Source organism: Pectinophora gossypiella, chromosome 26 (genome assembly GCF_024362695.1).
Source record: "Pectinophora gossypiella chromosome 26, ilPecGoss1.1, whole genome shotgun sequence".
NCBI lineage: Eukaryota > Metazoa > Arthropoda > Insecta > Lepidoptera > Gelechiidae > Pectinophora > Pectinophora gossypiella.
Genome location: NC_065429.1, coordinates 4,731,927 through 4,752,436, shown reverse-complemented (window position 1 = coordinate 4,752,436; position 20,510 = coordinate 4,731,927). Strand labels below are relative to the sequence as shown.

Sequence of the window (20,510 nt, the reverse complement as noted above, 5' to 3'; positions counted from 1 at the left end):
TATAGTCCTAATGGCTGAGACCCTGGAAGAACTGAACACCATGCTCGAGCATCTCAGTAACGCATCCCAACGAGTGGGTCTTAGCATGAACATGGCAAAGACAAAAATTATGTCCAACGACCATGTCGCACCCACTCCAGTTCAGGTTGGGAACGTTACACTCGAAGTTGTAGACCAGTACATTTACCTAGGACAAATAATCCAGTTAGGTAAGTCCAACTTCGAGAAAGAGATCTCTCGTCGGATCCAACTCGGATGGGCAGCGTTCAGGAAGCTGCGGAATATCTTCTCGTCCGAAATACCAGTATCTCAAGACGAAAGTCTTTGACCAGCGCGTGTTGCCAGTGATGACCTACGGCAGTGAGACGTGGCCGCTTACTATGGGTCTCGTGAGGAGGCCCGGTGTCGCTCAGCGGGCAATGGAGAGAGCTATGCTCGGTATTTCCCTGCTTGATCGAATCAGAAATGAGGAAATCCGCAGGAGAACTAAAGTCACCGACATAGCTCGGAGAATTGCAAAACTGAAGTGGCAGTGGGCAGGATACATAGCGAGGAGAACCGATGGCCGCTGGGGCGGAAAGGTTCTGGAGTGGCGACCACGTGTCGGACGACGCTCAGTGGGTAGGCCCGCTACAAGGTGGACCGACGATCTGGTGAAGGTGGCGGGGAGCCGCTGGATGCGGGCAGCGCAGGACCGATCGTTGTGGAGATCCTTGGGGGCGGCCTATGCCCAGCAGTGGGCGTCATACGGCTGTTGATGATGATGATTATTGAAAACAGTTCGTTTACAGTTTTTGTTGGAACGCTGTCTTTCAAACTAGGTGAACCTGTATTTTGAGAGACAGTGCCTTCCCAATTTATGTATCTATTAACTACATTAACAGTGGTAAAAACAACTTTTTTTTTTAAATAAAGTATTTTATTGTACCTGAATAGTTGGTTAGATATCTCGTTGGCGGTATTCGATGCAGCAAAGGCGGTAATAGAAAGAAACCGCAATTTATGTGGCGGTAATAGAGGAAAGTATGTTTTCGGACATAAAATTATTTTTTATCCAAAATATTCACTCAAAATTAAAAATTCTTGATGTATTTAGCAGAAGACAGTCATAACAATACAAATAAAATAAATAAGCTGCACTAGCAAATACAGAAGTACTTAATTTCTGAGAGGTAATCAGAGCATAGCTTAACCTGGCGGTAATAGGAGCGTTTACCTTACTAGGGGGATGATGTTTTTAATATTGTGTGTATTGTTACAATTGTAGTCGAATGGAATGTATTTATGTATATTTCATTTTTGTCTAATACAACTAGTTAATACATTATCATCAATTTAAGAGCCACGCTCTTGTCGGTGCAGCATTTTCCATGCTACTTTTTAGGGAAAAATAGAGCAGTGGTTTCCCTCTTGCCTTCTGCCCCGCAGTACTCTGTCTGACGCAAATGGGATGGCACCCAGAGTAGTCTATTACAAAGTCATACTAGGATACTAGGGCAGCGGTAAATGAGGAGCTCGGTGGCGCAGCGGTAAACGCGCTCGGTCTGCGATTGTTGAAGTTAAGCAACTTTTGCAAAGGCCGGTCATAGGATGGGTGACCACAAAAAAAAAAGATTTCATCTCGAGCTTCTCCGTGCTTCGGAAGGCACATTAAGCCGTTGGTCCCGGCTGCATTAGCAGTCGTTAATAACCATCAATTCGCACTGGGCCCGCGTGATGGTTTGACGCCCGGTCTCCCTATCCATCCATAGGGAAGGCCCGTGTCCCAGCAGTGGGGACGTTAATGGGCTGGTGATGATGATGACTAGGACTCCTGTCCTCCACCTCTGAATAGTACTGACAGTTACTGCTGCCCTCTGTCAGGTTCCAGGTTACAGTCCCTGTGACTTGCTCCTTCCGTCCTGCAACCTGTCCTGTCCGTCTAGTTAATACGCCGTGTGGTAATTCTGACACCTTAAAGTGCAACTTGTATTCCACCAAGCAAGCTGGGTTTACCTAACCTCCTTTAAATCCTAATTTGTCACGCACGTTAAACAGAAACTGACTGCACGAATACCAATCGATCGATCTAGGAAATAGTTAAGCTTGGTCTATCTAATCACTAATCAATCAATATTACTTAATTATTGGATAGTTGCCTGGTTTTCACGCCTTAAGAAATTTCAAGGGCCTGTTCACATTAGTGATTTTTCAGCGATTTATCCATCGCCACGATATCGCTGTGTGCTCGCGGGGCGCCGCAATTTCGCCGCTATTATTTTGTGAATGAAGAAAGCCCGTGACGGTTACAACGGCAAGATCGCAGTGTGCTGGGAGGTTTTCTGGCCACGTCTTTCCTTCAGCCGTTACAGATTTGGTAGTAGTTTTACAGCTAGTTACATAATATGTAAATTAATTTTTGATGTTTAAAAAACGCTGACTATGTAAGCCAATTTTGAAAAATTAATATTTATGATTTGTTTTTATGTGTGCTCGCCGCGGGCACACGTCGATGTGTAAATCGCGACGGCACGCGGCGCCGACGCCACGATTTCGCCTCGCTGTGAAATCGCTAAAAAATCGCCGGACAAATCACACTAGTGTGAACAGGCCCTTGGTAACTGTTCTAGTTAGTCAGCTAAGGTGTGTTGGTTTATGAGATGGGACTATTATAGGTTCGGTCGGCTAGTATAGAATAGAATAGAATAGAAATTGTTTATTATAAAAGGACGCTACACACCAAGACAAAACAATATTAAAAATTTTCACAAAACAATTACAAATAGCATAGGAGGATGTTCATTAGAATAATCATAAGGTGGTGGTGGACGTCCTGAGATAAAAGGGCCTCACTCAGCACAAGTCGCGGCGTGGACCACGACGCTGGTATTATGTGGACCCTGTTAGGTCGACTAGTCTACTTGTTGGCCAATGAGGGATTTTCCAGGCTCATCCATCATCATCATCATCTATTTTCTTTATTTTTAGGTACTTATAATTGATGACTCTTGTTATTACGACGAGATCATATCGATCGCAATGTCAAAAACGGCCGCCGTGGTTCAGTGGTTGAGCGTTGGGCTCACGATCCGGAGGTCCCGGGTTCGAATCCCGGTGGGGACATATCACAAAAATTACTTTGTGATCTCTAGTTTCGTTAGGACAAAACAGGCCGATCACCTGATTGTCTGAAAGTAAGACGATCCGTGTTTCGGTAGGGACGTTAAGCCGTTGGTCCCGGTTACTACTTACTGATGTAAGTACGTAGTCGTTATATGAGTCATGTCAGGGGCCTTTGGCGGCTCAATAGTAACCCTGGTGGGTTGATGAGGTTGGTAATTCACCTCACAAGGCACACGATAGAAGAAGAATGTCAAAAAGTTATCAGATCTCATGTAGAGCCAAGCTTAAACTCTACACACCCTAACTATACAAGCCCTAAGTTAAAAACTCTACATGTTAGATAAAATATAGGGCGTGGCTTAGTAGTGTTTAGAATTTTATGTATTTTCTACATTTTGAAACAAATATTAACGTATACAATTACAATAAAATGCCAGATAATATTTTGAATTCGTCAGAAAATAAATGTAATATCTTTTTTACATCAAAAAGCTTATTATAAGATTAATGATTACCTAAACGATAAAAATGCCTGGTATCAAATGTGTTCCTCTAGTTATTAAATATCTTGTAATGTACCTCATTGATTTCAAAGATGTGTTGCTGTTGCAGTTTCTTGTCATTTCTTCTCCTCAGCCATAACACCTTGCGAAACGACGTAGACTCAAAAATGTTAAATTGACCTTCAACAAGTTTATCCATGATAATCACGTAAATTATTCTGATTCTAATTTATTCAACATTTCCTGATTCAATAACACTAAATAATTCTATTACATATTCACAGTTAAGTAAATCTTCATAAGAATGTTATAACAAATAATTAGTTGTAGTATATCCAAATGTATTTGTTAACTGGCCTGAGAGCCGAAATTACGTAAGTTGTTCTAAGATGTATAGTACCGTTATACTTGCATAGAACGCAGCCGGTGCATGGGTATGCAACTTAAGGGGCATATCTTAGACGTTATTATAATTAGGTATTAGTAAGTAGTGGTCCTCTGGAGCTCGGTGGTGCAGCGGTAAACGCGCTCGGTCTGCGATTGTTGAAGTTAAGCAACTTTCGCAAAGGCCGGTCAAAATGGGCGACCACAAAAAAAAATTCGTCTCGAGCTCCTCCGAGCTTCGGAAGGCACGATAAGCCGTTGGTCCCGGCTGCATTAGCAGTCGTTAATAACCATCAATGGGCCCGCGTGATGGTTTAAGGCCCGATCTCCCTATCCATCCATAGGGAAGGCCCGTGCCCCAGCAGTGGGGACGTTAATGGGCTGATGATGATGAGGCTTCTGCCGTTACATTGTACTTTGGAATATTTTTGTACTCGAGTAATGAGAAAATAGGTAATTATCATGTTGAAGTTATACAACGCGATCTACATTGTTTTTGGTGAACGTAGCACGTACAATAAGATTCCCATTGACATTCAGAATTTGCCTTTCAACTGCTTTAAGACAGTAGTTAAACAAAAACTTTACAAAAAAGGTTATTATAAAGTTAGTGATTATTTAGAAGATATGAATGCATGGGATTAACTGTCTGAGAACTGATATTAGGCAGCTAAATTACTCAATTGTATATCAATATTTTATGTTTATTTTTATTTTTTTAAAGAACGTCTAGGGCCCTGTGCCGAGGTTTTTCTTGCAGCTTCTTTTCCCCGGCTATACAGGTTGTGAGAAGCTGCAGTAGTTTTAGGCGGATGAGACGTTCGTTATGTAAAAATTGACGATTCAAAGTGTAACTATGTTACCTACTGAATAAAGATATTTTTTAATTTGAATTTGAATTTAGCCTGGAAATTTGCTTATTATCCCTCCTGTAGTTTGGAATGCCCCGTTGACCACATATAAGGTGGAAGTTACTTGGTATTGTTACAAAAAGTATACCTCTCCTATAACTCATTTCACGCTTATCAAAGCTGGTAGAATCTTCACCGAAAAATAAATTGGATAAGCTTTTTATAGGCTCTCCTTTAAGTGGCTCCTTTAAGGGGCAATGTATTACGTTTTTACAACAAGATTCCCATTGACATTCAGAATTTACCTTTGAACAGGTTCAAGACAGTAATTAAACAGAAACTTTGTAAAAAAGGTTATTATAAGATTAGTGATCTAGAAGATATGAATGCATGGGATTAGCTGTCTGAAAAATGATATTATGCAGTCGAATTACTAAATTGTATATTTTATGTCTATTTTAAAAAAAACTTCTAGGGCCCTATGCCGAGGCTTTTCTTGCAGCTTATTTTCCCCAGCTATACTGGTTGTGAGAAGCTGCAGTAGTTTAAGAAGGATAAGTCGTTCGTTATGTATTAAATGACGATTCAAATTGTTACTATGTTACCTACTGAATAAAGATATTTTTGAATTTGAATTGAATTTGAGTGTAATTGTTAAGATAGAGCAAAATGACTATTCAAAGTGTAACTAGGTATGTTACCTGATGAATGAAGATATTTTTGAATTTGAATTGAATTTGAGTGCGATTGTTAAAGGTGGTGCTTTTGGGGTGGGTTTTCGTCGCTACTTCTTCTTCTATCGTGTGGGTCGTAAGGTGGATGAATAAGCTCATTAACCCTGGTAGCAGCATCTGTGGTTCAGTGGTTGAGTGCTGGGGTCTCGATCTGGAAGACTCTAGTTTGAATCCCGGTGGAAACATATCACAAATATCACTTTGCGATCTCTAGTTTTTTTTTTTTTTTTTTTTTTAGTTTCCCCCGAGGGTTAATTCCACCCTCGAGAGGAGTATATTCTAGACTTAATAGCATCAAACACAGAGTTGTAAATTGCATGCCTTAGTTTAAACTAATTTAGAGGTTATTGTCTAACAAAATGTTGTGAACTTAGTTAGGTTAGAACATTACATGCTGATCACCTTACTGTCTGAAAGTACGATGATCCGTGCATCGGAATGCACGTTAAGCAGTTGTCCCTGCACATACGCCTCACCGAGCTTTCTGTTAGATCAACGTGATAGGTGAGCCGTATCGCCGTCTATAATGGTCGAGCCAACTGTGTTAGTGGAAACTGTATCATCATCATCATCATCAGCCCATCAACGTCCCCACTGCTGGGGCACGGGCCTTCCCTATGGATGGATAGGGAGATCGGGCCTTAAACCACCACGCGGGCCCAGTGCGGATTGGTAGTTATTAACGACTGCTAATGCAGCCGGGACCAACGGCTTAACGTGCCTTCCGAAACACGGAGGAGCTCGAGATGAAAACTTTTTTTTTTGTGGTCACCCATCCTATGACCGGCCTTTGCGAAAGTTGCTTAACTTCAACACTCTGGTACCATGTCACATTAACTTTTTTGACAAATCGAACTATGAGCCTCACTAAATGTCAAATATGTTAGTGCGACAGAGTCCTAAAGTGGGTACATTATATTGCTCATGACTGTACAGGACTAAAATGACTTACGTCTATATTACATCTATACGAAACTGTCATTAAATAAAAGTAAAATTGATATCTTTATAAGTCAACGACATCTCCTTAAGTGATTTCACTGTCATGCGCAGTGGCATGTGACTGCACATACAAACATACAGTTGTCCCGCTCACTCTCGCTAGTTTCCCTATTTCCTGTCCCCCTCCAACAGTGTCAATGACATCGCATAGCGGGTTTCATAGAGAATTGGGTTTTCATTACAAAATCTGTGGAAGAAAAAAAAACATGTTTAGTAATAAGTTATTGAACCCTATTCGTTGTATCACAACATACAAAACTATAGAATAGTATATTCGTAGTTGTAAGAGTCCCGAGTTGAGAGAGTTGAGTTGAGAGAGTTATGGTGATCCCTTATCACCATAAGGTTCATCATAATTCATCTTAGGACTTCGTATCAACAGTGGCTGCAAGTTGTGTTTGAGTACTTGTGGCTCTGCCCACCCCATTAGGGATTACGGGCGTGAGTTTATGTATGTATGTATGTATGTAAGAGTAGTTTCACTCTTATTTTAACCGATATAATTATAATTATTAAATCCATGATAGGACCCTTAGGACTACGCAAAAAATAAAAACTATGTCATTCAATTTTTCTTGACCAATTTCCCGCCCTTTTTTAATGTCACGGTCGTGTAGAGATGTACCGAGTAGTCGCCGACTAGTCCGGAAAGTCGACTAGGTGTTCAATATCATAATCGCCAACTATTATTACCATAATATTAGTATCTTCTTCTATCGTGTGAGTTGTGAGGTGGAGTACCAACCTCATCAGCCCTGGTGTCAGGGTTACTATTGCGCCGCTAAAGGTCCCTGACATGGGTCATGTAACGCCTATTAACTTAGCTACATCAGTAAGTGGTAATCGGGACCAACAGCTTAACGTGCCTTCCGAAGCACGGATCATCTTACTTTCGGACAATCAGGTATTATTATTTATTATTTTGTTTTAAGTTTACGCGGTTATTATCATAATTAAAACACATAATAACGGGTTCTTAAACGCGGTAAGAACCCGTTGTTATTTGTTTTAATTAATATTATTTTATTTTTATTAAGTACTTTCTTCTTTTCCTTTTTTATTATGTTCAGATTTTTTGGTAATTAGTTTTTACGGGTTTATCAAAATTAGACGGTAAGTACAAGTTCTGTGACAAGTTCAAAGTCTGCTTATATAGATTTTCGGTCTTCTTAGACTGGCTTCTATTTCAAGATAAGCATTTTATAATTTATCTTTGACTCAGTCAAATGCCCTTCAAGTCGGTTGTGTGAAGCCGACTAATCGACTAATCGGCCAAAACAGTAGAAGGTACATCTCTAATGTGTAATAGTTGAGCAATGTATGCATATATACATATGCCATACATACACATTATATGACAGACGGACAGACGATAATAGTATTGATTGAATAACGCTATGCAACGATAACGCACATTGCATGTGAAAGTGAGTACAGTGCGCAATAACATGAAAATGACATTTAATTATTTATTTATTAAGTACATACATACATAAAAAGCCTATATACGTCCCACTGCTGGGCACAGGCCCCCCTCAATCAAGCGGAGGGGGTATGGAGCATACTCCACCACGCTGCTCCATTGCGGGTTGGAGTATTTTTACGGCTAATAGCCGGGACCAACGGCTTAACGTGCCCTCCGAAGCACGCTATCATCTTACTTTTTCGGACAATCAGGTGATTCAAACCTGAAAAGTCCTTACCAAACAAAGGACAGTCTCACAAAGTGATTTCGACAATGTCTCCATCGGGAATCGAACCCGGACCTCCAGGGGCCTGTTTAATAAAACTTACAATTGTAAATTACAATGACAACTTGATGTACATTGCGGAGTGTGTGATCACAAATATTTTGCAGTTTCAAATTAGCTACGTAATGAACATCAAATTGTCGTTGTAATTTACAATTGTAAGTTTTATTAAACAGGCCCCAGATCACGAGCCTAACGCTCTAACCACTAGACCACGGAGGCTGTTATCTTGGTTAGTTAATTTTCAATTTTTTTTGCTGTTCTGTTATTGTTTTTATCCTTTATTTTAATGTATTCTTTCTCTTTCTAGTTGATATGTAACATGTGTAACATACTACGTGCTATAATGCATTTAATTAATTAGTATAGCACTGTATATAGTTCAGAGGGGGGGAGCTTGGTGATCTGTAATACGGGTTTCGAGCCCAGGATCCGTGCTTCGGAGAGCAAATGAAGCAGTCTGTCCGTTATTTACTTTAGTAATTTATATTTAGTATTTTATAAGTAAATATTATTATGTATTCATTCAAGTTGTATTTGTGGGAGACACGGCTTCCGTGCCTCACTTAGCAGGGTCCACAGAATACCAGCGTTATGGCTCGCGCCGCGGCTTATGCTGAGTGAGGCCCTTTTATAAAGGGCCACCATCGTTGACCAGTCCATACACACAATTATTTGTATTTCTCGTGTATGTTGTCTTTTAATTTTTTTTTATTATGTGTTTGATTGTAAGTTATGTGTTACTCCGTGTTTTATATTATATATTTGTTATTTATTTTATATTTGTTACTGTGGTGTCCCTTTATAATAAACGTATCTTTCTTTCTTTCTTTTAGTCGTTACATGAACCATGTCAGGGGCCTTTGGCGGCTCAATAGTAACCCTGACACCAGGGTTGATTGGGTTGGTCATCATTGATCTTACAACCTACAAGAGTAAAGCAAAGAAGGTATATTGTAACGTCGTTTTAAACTTAAATTGAACACGGCACAACATTTTAATACCCTCGTTAGAGTTGAAAGAAGCACTTTTAAAAATAGAATAAAAAAGTAAAATACCATAGAGACCGCGTTCACGGTTAGAACCCCAATTCTATTGGGACTGCGTCGAATGCCTGATTCTTTCTTTTTTCTTTTTTTTTGTCGACGCTACGGTCCACTTATTACGGAGCCTTGCGCAATCTAATTTATAGATGTTATCTATGGATATCGATGTTATTATAGAAATATATGGTTTTACTGGTTTGAACAGCTATGAGTTAAAAGATTTTTTAGTAGTGTTAGAAGATAATCTATCGACCTAATCTAATACATCACTAGGCTAATGAACGTCACAACATTGGGTTTGCACTTTGACAGATATAACTCACAGGTACTGTTGCCGAACTGTCATTAATTAGATTATCGATTATTGACCTAGAAAATCATCTATACTATCGATAGAATTGATAGCTCATCTTCTGACTAAGAATTGATAACTATATCCCATTGGGGTTGTCATAGGTACATCCATCGCTACATGAATGAAGTAAGTTTCTTCTCTCTCTTCTATCATGTGGGTTGTGAGGTGGATTACCAACCCCATCAACCCTGGTGTCAGGGTTGCTATTGAGCCGTCAAAGGCTCATGACAAGGCTCATGTAACGACTACTTACTTACATCAGTAAGTAGTAACCGGGACCAACAGCTTAACGTGAACTAAGTACCCACGCCTCACCGAGCTTTTTGTTAGACTAACGTGACATGTGGTGAGCCGTATCGCCGTAATTGGTAATTCATTCATTTCTGGTTTAATATGTACAAATAGTTCTTATAAATAATGATCTAGCCAACTGATATAATATTTAAAATTTCAAACAAAGTTAGGCTGAATAGCGAGAAAAGCGTGAAATCAAAATCAGAATCATTTCAAAGTAATTATCATGGATAAACTTGTTGAAGGTCAATGTAACATTTTTGAATTAACGTCATTTCGCAAGGTGTTATGGCTGAGGAGAAGAAATGACAAGAAACTGCAACAGCAACACATCTTTTAAATCAATGAGGGTATACATTACAAGTTATTTAATAACTAGAAGAACACATTCAATACTAGACATTTTTAGCATTTGGGTAGTCGTTAATCTTATAACTAACAAGCTTTTTTGCATACGTGATTTTGTTGGCGGTTCTATACAAAATCTCGCGCCCGACCTGTTTTCGGCCTCTGTGTGCACCGTACATTAATTACAAAGTCAAAGGTGCTAATGCTAAAAACATAAACATCAAATCAAATCAAATCAAATATACTTTATTGCACACAACATACAAAACAAATTAACACAGATGATGATAGATACAGTTCAATCCTATATAACCGGAGGGGGTACGGAGCATAGTCCACCACGCTGCTCCACTGCGGGTTGGTGGAGGTGTTTTTAAGGCTAATAGCCGGAACCAACGGCTTAATGTGCCCTCTGAAGCAAGGAATCATTTTATTTTTCAGACAATCATGACATGTGATTCACGCCTGTAAATTCCGTACCTAACAAAGGATAGTTTCAAAAAGTGATTTCGACAATGTCCCTATCGGGAATCGAACTCGATCGCCAATCAAATCGGTCGGCAATTCCATCGGATAAAACTTCATTTTATTTTAACACCTCTAAAAATATAGTTTAATTACGACAGACGCAAGAAAGATATAGGTTTAGAACTATCGTGCTAAAATAAAATAATTTTGTCTTCCAGAAACGGCACCTTGTACCTATTAATTAAAAATAACATTATAATTGATACTCAGTTACTTTTATACCAGTTACATGGCACAACACTACAGGATCGTGTTACGCGCATGCGCTGTAAGTTATACATTTCTCCTAGTGTTATTGCACTTTTCGTTTTCATTCTCTTTTATATCAAACAAGTCTTTAAAACACGCTAATTATTATATTTTATTTTTTATTTTTATACAGGGTGTTAGTGACATCGTAACGAATACTGAGCGAGATGATTCAGGCCGTGATTTAGAGTTGATATCAAGTGGAATTTTCGATCGCAAAAGTATGGAACGGAAAATAATTAAAAAGAACACTAAAATTTTCATGAATTTTCTGACAGGAAATTCCACTTGATATCAACTCAGAATCATGGTCTGAATCATCCCCTTCAGTATTCGTTACGGTGTTACTAACACCCATACCTACTTGTATGGCTACCGTATGTACTTGTATGGGGTGTAAGTGATATCGTAACGAATACTGAGTGGGATAATTCAGCTGATTATTCTGAGTTAATATCAAGTGGAATTTTCCATCGCAAAAGTATAAAATTGAAAATAATTTAAAAAAACTAAAAAAAAAATCGTGAATTTTGCGACGGAAAATTCCACTTAATATTAACTCAGAATCATAGTCTGAATCATCCCCCTTAGTATTCGTTACGATGTCACTAACACCCTGTATATCTACTTTGTTTACAAATTTGTTTATTTTTATCCCGTCTTTATTCTGGAATATTCGAACCTAACTTAATTTGAATTAATAGACAAAGAAATAAAGACTTCGTTCCAAAAATAATTTAGATGGCGTTGTCTGTCTGTACAGTCATGAGCATCATGTAACCACTTTAGAACCCTGTCGCACTGTCATATTTGACATTTAATGAGACTTACGGTTTAATTTGTCAATAAAGTTAATGTGACATGGTTTCAAAGTGTATACATATTAGTACTCGTGACCGTACCTAATTTTTTATACTTTTTTTTGTATAAGTACATGTAAACCAAATAATTGATTTTATATATCTATCTAAATGAATCACAAAAACATAGTATTAGTGACAACACTTCGTTCACCGCATTTTAAAAAATCTAATTTGTAAAATATTTACACATTTTAATAGTGATAACGTAACTAAAACTTTTGAGGAACGATTCAGCTCATGATTCTGAGTTGATATCAAATAGAATTTTCCGTCGCAAAAGTGAACGGAAAATAATTTTAAAAATGACTAAAATTTTCATAAATTTTCCGACAGGAAATTCCACTTGATATCATTTCAGAATAATGAGCTGAATCATCCCCCTCAGTATTCGTTACGTCACTAACAGCCATACGTACTCGTACGGGTACATATACGTACTTGTACGGGGTGTAAGTGACATGGTAACGAATATTGAGAGGGGTAATTCAGCTCATTATTCTGCGTTAATATCAAATAGATTTTTTCATCGCCAAAGTACTTATAGAATTGAAAAGATATTAAAAAAAACATGAAAAGCATCATGAATTTTGCGACGGAAAATTCTACTTGATATTAACACAGAATCATGGGCTTAATCAGTATTCGTTACAATGTCACTAACACCCTGTATTTTATAATCGATTCGTTGCATATTCACAATCTCTACAAAAACTGTACTACTTACAAGTATTTTACATTTACATAACTTTAATTTCTTTCATTAAAAACGAACTCATTCATTCCGCTTACACTTTGCCTTATAAATATACAATACACATTTTAATTTTAGATTTTACATTTCCTTTTCTTTTCTGTGCATTGAAATATTTTTTTCTTATTTTTTTTATTAAAATACTTCTTTTTTTTAATTTACGACAGATGCCAACGACCACCATCGAGCTCGGATAACGGAGAACCGCAAACCGTTTTTTCAAAAGCCAATGTTTATACAAACAGATGGAATTAAAAACGGGAATCTAAAAAGAATAGATTATTATTTCCCAAACGTGACAAGTACAGTCCTGCCGAAATTCAAGCCTATATCCGACGAGCAGATGTTGAGAATGAGCCAGATTTTGAAAGATATGCCGAGACTGAGTAAACCTACTCACATGCCGAGTTTGATGCCAAGTACCCGAAAAGGCAGGCTCTTAGAAGTGCCAAGTGTTCCAACCGCTTCGGTGGAAGCCGTGAGTGAAACAGACAAGAAAGACCGGCAGGAGGGGTGCCCTCAGGGAGGGACGTGTGAGTTTTTTTTTTACTGTTGGATGGTCGGAGGCCTGCTTGAGGGGTCCTGCGGAGGCTTGCTTAAAGGCTGTTGTCACAGAGTAGCGAAGGCTGGCATATTGGGAGTACAAGACTCGAATAGCATAGAATATTCGGGCAACGAAGGACTAAGTTACGGTCCAGTGATAAATGATGAAAGTAAGTGAATGGCCTGTCACACTGTCGCGTAATGTTCAACTGTATTTTATTGGCACTTTAAGTAATGAATGCTTGGTATTTTATGTTTATGTCGGTGTAAATTAAGTAGTGGGTGCATTCGGTATTTTGGCTTTACACGACATACCTAACAGAACACTTTTTTTTAAATAGTGAAGTATTACCTACATTCATTTGAGATTAGTAGTCAGTAAGAAGTTAAGAAAGCTACTTACTTACTAACAGACATTTACGAAAGGATTTTGCCTTTAAATTAATTTATTTAGATGCAAACAAATATAATAATTACCTAATTACCTTTTTGTATGTCTCTCTCTCTAAAATATTCATTGAGTTTTTTTCTGATAAAAAACAAACTACTTATTTTTAAATTTAGAATTTAGTCAGGTTCACACGCATTACGCTTCGGTGTGATAAGCATCCAGAAGAAGAATTGAATAACACAGCACAATGTGACTAATGAGCTGATGTGGTCGTTGGCAAGACATAGCTAGTTCTAGAAGAGTCTAGAATGTCCTAGAATGTTCCAGAATTTTCTAGTTCGATCCAGATTTTACTTTCCGGACATCACAGGTATTACATGTGTAAAATACTGTAATTTTTATATATATATTCTCTTTCTTTCTAATCTTCGCTCTCTTTCTAACTACCTATGTCTTGCTTTCTCACATCTTTGTATGTATATGTCAGATTTTATTTATATATTTTATTTTACTAACAAAACAAAATTTTTGTTCTTGTATATATTTTTTCCGTATTTTATTTTATTTATGTTTTTTTCTGGTAATGACTTTCAACAGGATGTAAGGTAAGTGATTACGTTTTAAATGTTTATTTTTCGATTTTATTAAACATGATTATACCTAATTATATTAATTTATGCTTTTAACACTTCCATATTCATCATAAATTATTGTGTGTAGAAGCAAATTGAGATCATTCAAAGTAGTATAAATTGATGTAGAAAAATAAAAACTGATAAATATCAGTAAAAGAACTAATTTGCACGGAAAAAGAAAAAGAAGAGGGATTGCGTCCTCTAACATGATGGACTAATGTTATGGGCGATAGGCTGATCCCTTATCACCATAAGGTTCATCATATCCATCTTAGGACTTCGTATCAACAGTGGCTGCAAGTTGTCTTTGATTACTTGTGGCTCTGCCCACCCCATTTGGGATTACGGGCGTGAGTTTATGTATGTGTATGTATGTATGTAAGAAAAAGAAATAATAATAATTAATTATATTGACCAAAGAAAGCAATTAATACAATACAATAATTACAATATGAACTGGACTCAATTACTTCCTTTCCCGCCTTTTCCACGGTCTGTCATTTTGATGTAACTTTTTTTCTAAAAAGGTTCTTTCTAGTTCAAAATACGGAGTGAGAATGAGGGAATTCCTTTTTATTTATTTTTTATTTTTGTCCTAGCTGCTGGACAGATGGCGCTGAAATTTGTAGGGTACTGCAAGGAACGGAACGTTGTTAAATATTATTTGTGATTTGTTTTTTGAAATCACGAAACGTTTTTTCACAATGAGTATGTTTTGATAATAAAATTAATTAACAAATAACGAATAAAGAAAACGGAATCTTATCAGAATGTCCCGAGAGAATGAGAATAAGAAAAGGAATCTTTGTCTCGTTTAATTCTTAAATTACTTAAATGAAAGTTTTTTTTTCTATCCTTGGCATCTTGGCAATGGCCCAGTAACGTAGTTGGTTAAGCGCCATCTAGCGGGTTGTTGAGAACTATTAATTTTTAATTCTTGAAAAGAAAATCTCCCTTTAGAAAGTACACACCTTAGTTTTTATGACATGCCCAGGAGGATGAGCAACTATTTTTTTTCTTTTTTATAACGTGACTTGTTGTGGGTTTGGTTCAGATAGCATTAATAACGTGTACGGTCACGAGTATTAATACGTATACACTTTGGTACCATGTCACATTAACTTTTTTGACAAATTGAACTGTAAGTCTCACTAAATGTCAAATATGTTAGTGCGACAGTGTCCTAAAGTGAGTACATTATATTGCTCATGACTGTACTGTGCAGCATAAGTGCTATTTCATTCAATATTCGCCTAAGTGCGATCATGCATCGTATTTTTCAACATGCTGAAACAGTCATTGATTACTGTAAGCCGGATGTTAGGAAAACTATTGCTTGAAAATTTGTGACATACCTACCTATAAGTGCCAACTTTAATTATAAGTAGAAGTAATTAGAAAAAAGGTCGATTCTGCTTTTGTTAATGATATTTCTAGGCTACCTACCTTACTTACCTTATGTAATTATTATTGTATGTCACAATATGACTAAATGCGCGCACTAAAAGCGTTACTTCCATCTATATACCTACCACATTTATGACAATAAAATTAATTTCATTTTATTTCATTCCATTCTATTCCATTCCATTCCATTCCATTCCATTCCATTCCATTCCATTCCATTCCATTCCATTCCATTCCATTCCATTTCATTTAGAATAGAATAGAAATAGTTTATTATAAAAGGGCGCTACACAAAAAAAGACAACAACATCATATCTTTCCACTAAAACAATTACAAAAAAGCAAGACGGATATTTGTCGAAATGATCATAATGTGGTGGTGGACGTCCTGAGATAAATTCCTCACTCAGCACAAGTCGCGGCGTGAACCACGATGCTGATATTATATTATATTATTTCATTTCATAATATTGTTTATACTACTGCAAGGACTATTTATCGATAGTCTGTAGTATTGTTGTTGTAATCTATCGATAGGTAACACTGAATGAAACGAATTGTCGACGAACAGACACAGAAAGGTCTGAAAGCTTCAGAGTACCACACAGCTGATCACAACATTACGAGTGTGTCCCAGTTAGCGGGTCCTGTATCATCAGTTTACATCACGGCTCAGCTGATCGTTGCGCAAGCGCCACTTTCTCTTGGCGTGGCGCCGGCGCAGGCCCGCGGTCACGCAGACGCGAAACTTCTCTGAGATGCAGTTTTAACCCCATCGTACGGGGAGCGCCGATTCGAACCTCGGTATCGAACTTGTATCAAGAAGCCTTTTACTTAAAACACACAATAACGGGTTCTTACCGCGTTTAAAATAGGGATATGAGATTCCCAATATTTCGACACTGTTGCAAGTGCCATGATCACGGGATGACTGATGAGATTGGAGTGGAGTAGGTAGATCCATAATTTTCTACGGCTAGACATATCATGTCACTTGCAACAGTGTCGAAATATCGGGAGTCTCATATCCCTGATTTAAACGTGGTAAGAAACCGTTATTATGTGTTTTAATTATGATAATATCTGCGTAGATTTAAAACACTCTGACTGCCCCGATTGGGATATAGTCTCACGAATAATGTTATTTATGATCTTCGTGTAGTAGTAGCATAGGATAAAGAATATATATATATATATATATATATAGAATATTGTAAAAAAAATATGATAATGCAATGATAATGATAATGTAAAAATAACAAAGATAAAGAAATAAACATTTTTATTTTTTTTATTTTATTTTATCTTATATAACGGCAACTCTCCGCCCCGGAGAGGCACTCTTAAATTAGTGACGATGATCCGGTGTGTCTCTCTTTTTCTATCATGTGGGTTGTGAGGTGGATTACCAACTCCATCAACCCTGGTGTCAGGGTTACTATTGAGCCGCCAAAGGCCCCTGGCATGGCTCATGTAACAACTACTAACTTACATCAGTAAGTAGTAACCGTGACCAACGGCTTAACGTGCCTTCCGAAGCACGGATCATCTTTCTTTCGGACAATCAGGTGGTCAGCCTGTAATGTCCTATAGCCAAACTGGGGATCACAAAGTGATTTTCGTGATGTGTCCCCACCGGGACTGGAACCCGGGTCCTCCGGATTGTGAGCCGAACGCTCAAACCACTGGACCACGGAGGCCGTGTGTGTTAGTAGGTATAAACAAACCGATGTAACTTCTGTTTTTTTTACTTATCTTTGCCAACTGACCAATTTAACCCGTCGCGTCGAAGTGAGATACGCAGATTTTTGCATAAAATTATGCTTCGTTTAAATAAAGTCATTATATTTACGCGTTTGCGCAAAATGTCTGGTTAAAATAAGTCATTTACAAAAATTACTGTAGCATTTTATAAGTTTTACGTGCTATTAAGAGAGTAATAGCATTTTAGACATATTTTGACTGGGTTACTTAGTTTTATGCTAATTAATTTGTACAATGGTTGCAAAATATAAGAATGAAGAATGTACCTATATTCTGTATTACATAAACACATTACGTATACAGGGTGTTACTGACATGATTTTAATTTTGAGAATTTTTAGAATTTTCCGTCGCAAAAGTATGGAATTGTAAATAAGTAAAAAAAAATCTTGAATTTTCCAAAAGGAAATTCCACTTGATATGAACTCAAAATCATGGTCTGAATTATCCCCCTCAGTATTCGTTACGGTGTCACTAACACTCATACCTACTTGTATGGCTACCTGCACTTGTACTGGGTGTAAATGACATTGTAACGAATACTGAGAGGGATGATTCAGCTCATTATTCTGAATGTCAAGTAGAATTTTCCGTCGCAAAAGTATATAATTGAAAATAATTTTAAAGAACTTAAGAAATCATGAATATTGCGACGGAAAATACCACTTGATATTAACTCAGAATCATGGTCTGAATCATCCCCCTGAGTATTCGTTACGATAATTAAAACACATAATAACGGGTTCTTACCGCGTTTAAATGGGGATATGAGACTCCCGATATTTCGACACTGTTGCAAGTGCCATGATCACGGGATCACTCTCATATTCCCATTTAAACGCGGTAAGAACCCGTTATTATGTGTTTTAAGTATGATAATAACCGCGTAAACTTAAAACAATGTATATTCGTTACGATGTCACTAACACCATGTATATAATTTTACTTGACCTCATCGTAAAATGACTTGATCGCGAAATAACTATTACTAATCATGGTTGCAAGTGCCTTTGACTGTATTTTCTAAAAAAAAACCCGTAATAACCCTTTTCTGTTATAAGAGTGAATATGAAACGCGACGTTCTTTTCAAATAAGTACACTATAATTATTTCGCCATCAAATTCGTATTTTCCATAATATGCAATATTTTTCGACCGTTGTATGAAGGTTAACAATGAGCCTTCGACTCTAGCTTAATCATTCAGAATATGGGATTTCCTTTGCTATTTCACAAATAGCGTCTTATTGCATAAGTGTCGTAATGTTTGTAATAGAGTGAGAAATGTGTGATTCATATATTTAAGTAAGTAATGAATAAGTAAGTTGTTGGACGGATTTGACATACTTTTCATAACTTGTTCCGTAAGTAGTTATTCCGATTTAGACATAGTCGTGAGCTTTATATTATTTTATGTGATTTTTACGAAATGTACGAGAAGATAAGTAGTAAGAAGAAAGATGTGTTGCTGTTGCGGTTTCTAGTCATTTTTTATCAACATAACACTTTAAAAAATGCTATTCACCTTCAATAAGCTCATCTATGATTTAATTACCTTAAATAAATGATTCTGATCCTGATCCGAAGGACGTAATATACGATCCCGACGACCCGATTACTCTAGCCATAGAGGCAGCCAATCAGCTCGCGACACCAAACACTTCAGGACCCCGATACCCCGCCGGCGTGGTCGACGACTTCCCTCAATCAGCGCTTATCGCTATCGACCCACTAGGGTCGATTAATTCTTTCAAATATTTTTCCTCTCAGACGACGCCCTAAGCCAAATTTCGCGTCCAACTAGGCACCCTCAGGCCTGTTGTCTTAAACGTTGTACCAGGTGAGAGCCTTCAGCGCTCTCCATTAGTCCGGCTAAGTAGTTAATGCCATCTGCGGCAAATCTACAACAAGTCACGTAAAAAAAAATCTGATCCTGAAGTGTAGTATGAAAGCCATAACTGCACAGTGCAATTTATTTTATACAGGAAATTGAAGGTGCAATCAATATAGTAAAGAGGCAAAATGGCCTCTGTCACAGTCTTAACAACATGGGTAATTTGATAGAAAGGAAATGTTCTCCGAGGGCCCTTTATCCCTTCTGTAACTGCTCTATTATGTGGACAGACTGAAGCCGTGGTAGCTCAGTTGGCAGAACGATTGCCTCTCACTTTGAGGTCGCAGTTTCGAATCCAGCACAGGCCTAAACTAATGATTTTCGAATTTGGTTTCGAATTCATATTTGAATTTTATATGGTTATCACGTGCTCAGCGGTGAAAGAAAACATCGCAAGGAAACCCACATTCCCAAGAAAGGCGGTTGCTTCTGTAAAAAACCGGACCTGTCAAATCTTCAGGTTAGGTAAGCGGACCCTGTGAAAACGGGATAATACTAGGGGGATGTTTTTTGTGTAAATCTATGTCTTGCACTCTGCTCTGGACAAGTGTAACCAGCTAAATGGTAAATGCTATATACTTACGGCAATTCTACAATAAGTCACATAAAAAAGAAAACAGCCCTGGGGGCGAGTTCCATAAATTTTATGCTTGTCGATTACCCGTCCCTTTCCTTTTTGACGGATATGAAAATGACGGATATAACTTAAAATAAAAATAATAACCGCGTAAACTTAAAACAATGTATATGTTACCGGCCGAACCCGATTTTAGGACAAACCAGTTTTGCCAAGGCTCAACTAGTTCTTCCTATACGCGATAGGATTAACTAGTATAGCCTAGTCCAAACTAATTTGTTCTAAGCCCGATAGGATAGACTAGTTTAGGCTAGGCCAAACTAGTTGATCCTGATATAAGTACGCACACTCTAGAATAAACTGGTATAGCCTAGTCAAAACATATGAACTGCAGCTACGAAACATTTTGTTGGATCAGGCCAAGGTTTTGTGAGATGCAGCTGCAACAAGAACTGTTCCACCAACAGATGCCAGTGGAAGAAGGCAATGACACTCTGCAAAACTAGTTTGGCCTAGCCTAAACTAGTCTATCCTATCGG

General features: G+C 37.7%; 1 protein-coding gene across 1 annotated transcript in view; it reads left to right on the top strand.

Annotated features, from left to right (window-relative positions):
• LOC126378382 (plasma kallikrein) overlaps positions 1-20,510 on the top strand; it is a 70,486-nt gene that overhangs the window by 22,220 nt on the left and 27,756 nt on the right. The window contains exons 2-3 of the mRNA XM_050026693.1: positions 12,929-13,215; positions 13,258-13,474. Of these exons, the coding sequence (XP_049882650.1) occupies positions 12,929-13,215; positions 13,258-13,474 (504 nt within the window). The remainder of the gene's footprint in view (positions 1-12,928; positions 13,216-13,257; positions 13,475-20,510) is intronic.